Source organism: Nicotiana tabacum, chromosome 15 (assembly GCF_000715075.1).
Source record: "Nicotiana tabacum cultivar K326 chromosome 15, ASM71507v2, whole genome shotgun sequence".
Lineage (NCBI taxonomy): Eukaryota > Viridiplantae > Streptophyta > Magnoliopsida > Solanales > Solanaceae > Nicotiana > Nicotiana tabacum.
In genome coordinates this window covers 91,370,385-91,380,121 of record NC_134094.1, presented here as the reverse complement: position 1 = coordinate 91,380,121, position 9,737 = coordinate 91,370,385, and the positions used below count along the sequence as shown (strand labels likewise).

The window sequence follows — 9,737 nt, the reverse complement described above, 5'->3', positions numbered from 1 at the left end:
CAATTCAAAGTTTAATATTTATTAGTTTGGTTGAAGTTCTATAGATGAGTGAGGTTAGTAACAGTAATTGTTTTCCGCATTAGTTAGTATATTTACCTAATTCTTCAATTCTAAATTTTTATCCTAACGTATACTCATTCCTTTGTTTTATGACGATTTACTCTTTATTTTCAACTCAGTTTTTCTAAATTAGCTATTTTCTTTTGTTATGTTTGATTGATCCATTGATCGATCCATAGATCAAGGTTGTGTCTCATTAACTGCATGAAATTTATCAAATAAGTTTTAAAGGTCTCTTAATATAATTTAGCTTTAGGCCACCAACACCATCGAGCTGCCTCTTAAAAAGAAAAAGAAAAAGAAAAGAACTTGTCCCATTTCTTGTTTTGCTAGAATCTTAAACCAACACTTCTATACTTCGTTTGAAAATACTTATACATTTTTAGCAAACAAGGCCTCTAATAATTTGAATCTGTAAGTATATCCAAAACGATCAAAATGTTTAAAGTATATTGCTGCAAATTGGGAACTTATAAAATAGCACATCTTTCCTTGAATGAGAGAACCTATTGAAACATAAGCACTCGATCTTCATCCTCAGTAACTTAGAAAATGGCTAGACACTCCACTAATCATCTCGAATTAGTCACTCACTGGAGCTGTAAAAAGTACCAAAATAGTGAACTATATGTATGTACCGTATGCCAAGCTTTTTACGTGTGTGCTGGTACTCGTTAAAAGATATTCAAGCATGTTAAAAGAGCCTTGAATAACATGCGCACACATAAACTCCAACCACTAAGAACTTTAATTGAAAAAATATCCAGCCAATTGCAAATATAACAAAGAAAACAATCTGCAGCTCAGATATTCGGGTCAAAAGCAAAGTAAGGTTTAAAACACTGCCTTGATACACTACAAGACCTAAAGACACCTAAGCAACAAAAATATGAAATATCTTTTAACAGATCCAGTCAACCTCACAAAGTTGACTCACATTAACTTTGAGGTGATGCTTTTGCAACCCCACCACTAGGCTGAACAGACTGGGACGCTGGAGTTGTGCCATCAGAAGCATACGCTGGAGGCTGGGCGTAACCACCAGCATAGGCACTGTTGTAAGGTGGTGGCTGCTGTTGGCCATAACTAGGTGGAGCCCCATAAGGTGGGGCACCATAACCAGGCTGAGCTGTTGGAGCACCATAGCCAGAAGCAGGAGGTCGCTGAGTGCCAGAATCAGGCTGCGCATAACCTGATTGAGCAGCTGGCTGTGGATATCCAGGCTGTGCTGGGGGAGGCTGGGCATAACCTCCTTGTGCGCTAGGAGACTGCTGTGGCTGACCATAAGCTGGCTGACTAGGAGAAGGCTTTTGGGCCTGTGGGGCCCCATAGCTCGCAGCATAGCCTGCAGGTGGTGGCGTCCCATACCCACCTTGAGAAGTTGGTGGCATCCCATAGCCTGCCTGAGTAGAGCCCTGAGATGGGTAATTACCTTGTTGACCCGTGGCTGATGACTGAACTGGTGGAGGTGCTTGACTGCCATCGCCTTGTGTACCATATGAAGAATTCTGGCCATCTGATGTTGGGTTTGAGGCATTCCCATAACCAGCTGCAGAGCTATAACCTTGTTGCTGCTCATAACCAGTGCCCTGATAACCAGATTGAGGTGCAGGTGCATGATATCCACCATAGCCATCTTGAGAATAAGCTTGTCCTTGGCTGTAACCCGAGGCTGATTGCTGGTTGTAACCGTAGGCACTATTATCGGTTGAAGCAGCTGTGCCACCAGGAGTTTGTTGCTGCGGTGGTGGGGCCTGCTGATTGTAGTAATCATAACCACCTCCCTGAGATTGTTGATTTTGGGCAGTAGTCTGATCCCAGCCAGAGGCATATCCAGCAGAGGCAGGTTGAGGAGGGTAGCCAGGGTAAGGTTGTTGAGACGCGTTATATTGGGGGGATGGACCAGGGTATGCGCCAGGCTGAACATATCCATAGCCAGGTTGCTGCATTGGGGCACCAGGAGGGGCCCAGCTTGTAGGAGGTCGGGCCTGATAACCTTGTTGATATCCTCCACCCATTCCTGGATTCCTAGCACGATTCTGCACAAGAATTACTGTCTAAATTAACCAAGAATGATTGATCTAGGAATATAAAGATAATTTGCATATTAACGTAAGTAGGTAACTCACAGCCGGGTAGCATAAACATAGCAGATAAAACAGTAGCAAATACCACAAACATTTAACAATTGATATTATGTATGCATCAAGACAGATGTAGACTTACTGGTTGGGAGGTACAAACTCCTGGCAGATGCCCATCCTCACCCTATTTGAAGTGAAGGATACCAAAGCAGAGAGAAAAAAGTATACGCATTCTATATGTAGGGAAAATAACTCTTAAGATGGCAAGATACCACTATTTTTGAAGAAAGCATTTTAAAAGCCTAGGCAAAATAACACTTAAGATGGCAAGATACCACTATTTTTGAAGACAGCATTAAAAGCCTGTGTGACTTGCCAATAGTAAAAGATGAGTCTGTTCATTATGTCATCAGCAGAGTATTCAAATTATATATTATATTGATAAGGAGTATCCAAATTTATATACCAACTGCATTTTAATAACTAAGTCCTCAAATGATACACAAATTAGACAAGCCATGAACTACAATATCAAGAATAAATGTGTTTTCACACAGCAGCAGCACCAAATCTTGCAGTTCCAAGACGAACTCTCACTCCTTGCATTGGGTTCACATATATAGACAGAAAGGTGACAAAAAGTGTACACCAAAAACAAACAAAAAAAAAGCCAAAAGGAGTGACAATTGATGTCATTTCGTAACACCATCAGGAAACAGACCCCTACATGATACATCATACATGTAGGGCAACAGTTCACTCATTTTTCAACAATAAGACATGTCTTACTGAGACAACAAAGCAGAATCTAATAGTACTGCTAGCAATCAAGGAACACACAGATCTAATATGATAATAGTCCTTTCAGCACTCCTAATCTCGGAGAGTTTGATCTTCATAGCCAATAATTAGCCAAAGGTTTATGGAGATAACAAACAAAATCAGATACTAGCAGCTAATCAATAATGACACAATAGATGGATTTTTCTTCAAAAGAAACCAAACAAAGCACTAGAAATCTAAAGGCACAATAAAGTTATCCTCCGACAGAATACCAACATAAACAGTAGATAATAACACCAAATACTGTTTCTTGCAACACTTCTATGTGGTAAATTCATAAAATATCTCAAGTTAGACACCCAAAAGATATAATGATAATCTCAACATATCTTAGTCTACTCCCTTGCATCCTAGCAAAAGCAGGCTCTCATTTACTCCAGAATATGACTAAAGTTATCAATAATCAGGTTGGAGACCATACCAGAACAAAGCTGAGGGAACACCAACACTAAATGGTTTCATGTTGGTGTCACCATTGTCCGATAAATACTAAGCCTACAAATTTTCCAATAATAATATCAGTGATCAGATACAAAATTAACCAGCATAGTTATATGTTGTCCCCTGATATTAACTAAGAATTCAGACCGAGAGTTGTTGCACATCTGAGATTAGAATAGACGCTCAATATTAGGGAAATTTTTACAGACTTCGTTACCTTCAAGGAAAAGACTTCTCCAAAACCTGCGCCTCAAAAAAAGCCAAATATCTAAAGTCCAGCGAGAAATAATTCAATAGACATTGAGGCATGACTATAGTTTTCGATATGCCATTTTAAACCTGATATTGCCTTCGGATAGAAGCCATTCTCTTGCTCCAGCAACATCCAACTAATTAGAATAAACCAATGGGAAAAAATGTAGACACAGATTGGTGCTCTGTCACACTACAGATATATTCTGTGGATAACAAACTATTCATCCATAATGTAATGGGGTTATATTTCAGTGTGGAGTAACATACTCTCAAGGACCTATTTGCAACTAGAAAGCGTATGTCCAGTTAGGAATAAGAGTACTTCCTTCCAAAAATGAAGCACAGCAAGAGCCAATCTCCTTCATCCAGGGATCATTGGAAACGAACTACAATTCCCATTAACTGAAGCTGTAGTCCAAAAAGAAGATTGGCAAAATGATATCTGCAAACACTATGAATTTCCAGCGAGACAAGGACGGATAGGTAATTAACAGCAATATACATACATGAAACTTATAGACAAAAATAATGACTATCCTGATAAATTCGGATTTAGGATCACTCAATTGGTTATTCATGATGCTCTAGCAACAAACGCAATCTGTAATTTTGATGTGTCAGGAAATCCACCACTGCTGAAAAAATTAATACCATATTGCCTTTTCAAGATGTTGATAGAAGAATTTTAAAACTCAGGATCAAGAGAACTACAAAAGCAGCTCTTAGAAGACTAAAGAAATCAAGTGCGGTATCTTCCACAATGCAAAATCCACATACACATTAATTAACAAACTACAGATATATGTCACCAAATAATATACAAACATAAATACTTCTAACATTCAAAAGGAGGTTAGGTATCATCTTGACGCCAAAGTCATCTGCCTATCATATTCTCACGATATTAAGTGGAAAGAATAGAAACTGAAGAATATTAACCAGTTACACATACCTCACTAATCACTTCATACACCAGCTGCTTTGCAGCCTCAATCTGTTCACTTGACCCATCAATTTGTACGGTCCTCTCTTGTGACGTATCACCAGGAGGCAAGTGCAAAGGAATCACCTGTGATAAGGTAGGAAAGGTAAGAAAGCTAAACTAAAATCTCGACAAATAATTGCTTTTTTAAGAAAGCAAAGGACTGGAATTCTTCATACAACAAAAAACACTATTGCCACCAAAAACTGCAGATCTATTTTGGGAAAGCAATTAAAAGTTACCTGAATACGAGCTCCAGTTCTTGCTTGCATATTTTTTATGGTTTCACCTCCTTTACCAATAACAAGACCAACCTAAAATACATATAAATGGACATGAGACAAGTAGTAGAAAGCTGACCGCAAGATGAACGAACTACAGCACTACAACTCACCTTGTTGTTAGGGACTTTCATCGAAAATTGTTCTCCTCCTGATTGCTGTCCAGGTAACCTTCGGTTAACTAGACCAGAACCACCCGAATCGGCCTATTTCAAATACATAATGCATAAGTAACACACCGAGGAGGGAAGATATAATATTCGAAAGTATGAGCAAAATTGATATGATTCAACAAAAAGAATTCCTAGACTTGACACTGTATAGTAAGACAGATTAGTACTACCTCAGAAAGAACCTCAGTAATTAACTGCTCAGCTTTAGCTATTTGGTCTGGAGTACCCATGAGTTCAACGGCTCTATTTGGAGAATTCGGATCAGCATCCATGTCTCTAGTAACCTGAATCTTGGCACCAGACTGGAGTTGAAGATACTTGATAGTCTCCCCACCTTTGCCTATAATTACGCCAACTCTGCCATTTGGTATTTCAATCTTCTTGCTTTGCCCGGGATAACCATATGAACTTGTCACCGAAGGAGTAACAATCGGCTTGTCTGCACTCGCAAGAAAACACAAAACATCTAACTCTACAAGATCTTATAATAGACCTGACACTCTATCAACATGATCATCATTAAGCATATAAAAGTATACACTAAAACCAGTAGGTTAAAACAAAAGCCATACTACCTAGAAAACTAATCACATCAGTGGTAGCCAATAAAAAACACTATTTTGGTATGGACAAATATGTTTTCCATGAAAAATACCTCTCTGTCCCAATTTATGTGAATACTTTTCCCTTTTCGGTCTATCCCCAAGAGAATGACAAGTTTTTATATTTGAAAACAATCTAACTTCAAAATACCCCATTTAGATGATTTACAGCCAACAACTCTACAAGATCTTATAATAGACCTGACTACCTAATCATCGATAAACATATTAAAACTATACACTAAAACCAGTAGATTAAAGCAAAAGCCATGCTACCTAGAAAACACTATTTTGGTATGGACAAATATGTTTTCCATGAAAAGAATGATAGATTTTTATTATTAAAAACTATCTAACCTTAAAATTCCCCGTTTACCCTTAATGGATGATTTATAGCCACACAGATTCCTAAGACTTGTTTTAAATCACAAGCTTCAACAGTCTTTGGAACTTTCTTAAAGTCAGCTTCACATAAAACTGGTTGTCCATGTGTTTGGTTGGGTATAAAGTGAGAAATGATAATAGTACAATGAGCAAAACAGTAATTTCATGGATGGTCACTCAACTTTTATTTTATTGTAATAAAGTCACTAAACTACTTTTCCCCCTATATATTTTCAATGAAAAATAATTTCAGTAAGAAAAACATTTCCTCCCTGTGTATTTTCTCTAGTGATAACAGAGTTGATAATCAATAATCATATTGAAATATACACTTAAACAAAGAGGTTAAATCTAAAACCCTACTACCTTGCTAACTAATCATAACAGTAGTAAGAACGTATGATAACAGTACAATGAGCAGTAGAAAACTGAATTCATTTTCGATTTCAGTAAGAGAAAATATCTGTCACTGCAAAAATCTTCTTACAAAACACACAAACCAAACACAAAATCAATGACAGTAAAAAGACAAGTATACCCTTACGTTCATATGAATCAAATCCACCGGCACCAGCACCAGAACCATTATTATCAACTCTAGGCTTTTTAGCTTCAGCACTATTTAACAGCCGAGCAGCAATCTCCTGAGCCTTTTGCTTAGCCAACTGAAAATCATCCATAGGCGGCGGCACGCTATTGTAAGAAGAAGGAGGAGCAGCACCATCAGGAGGAGATACGGAAGAGATCGGGGCAGAAAATCCAGTGGGCCTCCTTGGGCCGGGCGGCGGTGTCGTTTGATCCTCGTACTTCCTCTTGTTGTTACCCGCTTCGGCTGCTGCGTACTGTGCTTCTTCCGCCATTGTTTTGGGGCTCAGATTCGGTTGAAGAAGGAAAGAGGCGGAGGGGAAAGGGTTTTCGAAACCCTAATGTGTGGAAGAAGCAGAAGAGTAGTATGGGTCAAAGAGCGGGTGATTTTTATAGGGATTGACCCACCACTTAATTATTACAGAGTAGGAGTACTAGATATTTTATTTTATTTTCTCTTTTCTTTCCCTTTTCTCGTTTCTTTTTTTCACTTATTTGAAAGAATTTCTTTTTTTTATCTTAAGATATATATATATATATATATATATATATATATATATATATATATATATATATATATACACCCTCCGTTTCAATTTATGTGAACCTATTTTCTTTTTAGTCCCTACTAAAAAGAATGACTCTTTTCCATATTTGGAAATAATTTACCTTTATGCAATGATTTATAGCCATACAAAATAAATGTGTCTCGTTTTACACCACAAGTTCAAAAGTATTCTCTCTTTTCTTAAATTTCGTGCACAGTCAAATGGTTTCACATAAATTAAAACAGAGGGAGTATTAGCTAACTACTTGACTGTTTGTTACAACAGAAGCATGTGGAGAGATATCAACATCCACAAAAAAAAGTGTAGTCTATCGATACATTAGAAATATTACAACCCCGTGTCTTTTTTCAAAAGTAGTTCCTAAGATGTCTGCCCATATTGCTTCATTGACAAACACCGAAGGAACTACCAAAAAATTTGTTGTTGTTTCTGTCATCTTGCGTGCTTCCTTGGCCAGTTTGTCCGCCACTCTATTAGCTTCTCTGTAGCTGTGATTTACTTAAGGATGCCCCAGTGCTGTTAGGAGTGACCTGCATTCACATATAATAGTTTCATAAATCAGGTTACCTTTATTGATATAGTGTATTACCTCAGTTGAATCTATGTTAACTTCCAAAGGCATGAAGCTGTTTGAGACTGCCATTCTTAGTCCCTGCATGGGAGTTGTCAGTTCATAGTGGATAGAGCTTGTAGAGATGCAAGACATGATTAATTTGGTCATATTGTGAGGAAATCTAAGGGACACCAGAGTGTCTCTAATAAAAGACCATTCTAATCTATCAAAAACCTTTTCTAAGTCAATTTTGAGGATCTTGTTAGCATTTTTTTCCTTTTATCTTAATGAAATGGTTGATGTATTCCTGCATAATGATGCATTATCGCTAGCCTTTCTATTGGACAAGAAACTGGCTTGGCTGGGGCCAATAATGGTAGGGAAGGCAGGCTTGATTCTGTTGACACTTTTTTTGGTAATCATTTTGTAGATAGTGTTGCATAGCTCAATATGTATGAAATCCTTAAGGATTGTGGCATTGGCACACTTAGGGATCAAACAGAGATAGATTGTGTTTACTTCAGGCTTTATTTCTAGGGTATGGAAAGTATGATTACAGAAATGGGTGATTTTGTTCTCTAGGATATTTCAGTATCTTTGGCAGAAGAAAGGGTAGAGACCATCAGGGCCAGGGGCCTTTGTAGGTTTGAAAGAGAACATAGCCACCTTGATCTCACTGCTCCTTAATAGAGCATTCATAGTAGATTTCTCTCTAGTGGACAGGGTATGAGCACCCGTAGGTTTGTGCTCTGCCAGGGTGTGGATGAGAATTGGTGCTCAGTGGTAAAAAGAGTGGAGTAATATTGGTAGATAGTATTTTTTATCTCATGTTGCTTCTCAATCCAATTCCCTACCTCATCCGATAGAGCTATGATTTTGTTCCTTCTTCTCCTATTGAGAGTTGAGGTATGGAAAAATCTAGTATTAGCATCCCCTCCCACCAGCCAGTTAATCTTAGACTTTGTTTTCCAATATACTTCATCACAATTAAGAATAGAGGAATATTCCTCTAGAAGCTGACCCTCTAGATTATGCAGGAAAGTACTAAAGTGGTAGGCATTAGATTTTGAATGCCCCAAGTCTGACAAGAATATGCTTCTTCTTATGGAAGATATTGCCAAACACAATTTTGTTCCAGGTTAACACTTGGGCCTGGAACTGTGCAGTACCCCTTTCTAGGCTACCACTCCCCTCATAGGCTTGTTGGACAATATTAGAGAAGAATGGGTGACTATACCACATGGATTCAAACCTAAAAGGTCTAGAAGATGTATTGTAGGCATTGAGCCACAAGCTGACCAGCATAGGGCAATAGTCAGAATATGTTATAGGGAGGTGACTTACATTACTAGAAGGGTATTCCTGAATCCAAATCATCATTGGCAAAGCACCTATCTAGTATTTATAGGATTAGTTGACTCATATTCATATACCTCATATTAGTCCAAGTGTATTTACTTCCCTTAAAACCCAAGTCAATTAGCTTGCAATGGTTCAGGCAGTGCCATAACAGGTTAGCTCTTGGGGCAGAGATACAATTTTCCTATGCTTATCTCTGACCCTTAGGACTTCATTGAAGTCCCCACCTACCAGCCAGCTACCTCTATAGCCATTAGAAATGGTTCTAAGCTGGTCCCAAAGAGTCCTTCTGCTAGCATAAGTGTTGTTGGCATAAACAGCAGTGAAAAGCCATGGGGTGGAAGAGAGAGTTACCTTGACCATGACATTGATGCCTTGAAGAGTGGTGGAGACCTCATCAATATTCAGGATGTCATATTTCCACATAATGATAATGCCTCATGATAGGCTCACAACAGGGTTCTCGATTTGCCATGTGAAGCCCAGCTCCTGGATCAGGTGCTTGTGCTCAGCTATCCTGGTTTCCAGGAGCACAAGCATGGCAGGTTTGTGCAATTTGACCATCT

The 9,737-nt window shown here is 38.4% G+C and overlaps 1 protein-coding gene across 2 annotated transcripts; it reads right to left on the bottom strand.

Moving 5' to 3' along the window:
* Positions 1 to 785: 785 nt before the first annotated feature.
* LOC107814204 (uncharacterized) lies at positions 786 to 7,091 on the bottom strand. 2 transcript variants are annotated; one of them, XM_016639566.2, is made up of 6 exons: positions 6,650 to 7,091; positions 5,290 to 5,558; positions 5,060 to 5,152; positions 4,908 to 4,979; positions 4,636 to 4,752; positions 786 to 2,099 (listed from the first exon to the last, which is right to left on the bottom strand). In XM_016639566.2, the coding sequence occupies exons 1-6, from the start codon at positions 6,963 to 6,965 to the stop codon at positions 999 to 1,001; spliced, it is 1,968 nt and encodes a 655-aa protein (XP_016495052.1). In that variant the 5' UTR covers positions 6,966 to 7,091; the 3' UTR covers positions 786 to 998. The 2 variants fall into 2 exon arrangements, with proteins under 2 accessions (XP_016495052.1, XP_016495051.1); XM_016639565.2 differs by having other exon boundaries at positions 6,644 to 7,070.
* Positions 7,092 to 9,737: the final 2,646 nt, after the last annotated feature.

Excerpts from the sequence above, each read along its gene's own strand:
- LOC107814204 (XM_016639565.2), bottom strand. The coding sequence starts at position 6,965 with ATGGCGGAAGAAGCACAGTACGCAGCAGCCGAAGCGGGTAACAACAAG. Across the intron at positions 4,753-4,907 it reads GAACTGGAGCTCGTATTCAG|GTGATTCCTTTGCACTTGCC; the intron begins GTAACTTTTAAT and ends ACCTTATCACAG. Across the intron at positions 2,100-4,635 it reads TGTATGAAGTGATTAGTGAG|AATCGTGCTAGGAATCCAGG; the intron begins GTATGTGTAACT and ends ATTCTTGTGCAG.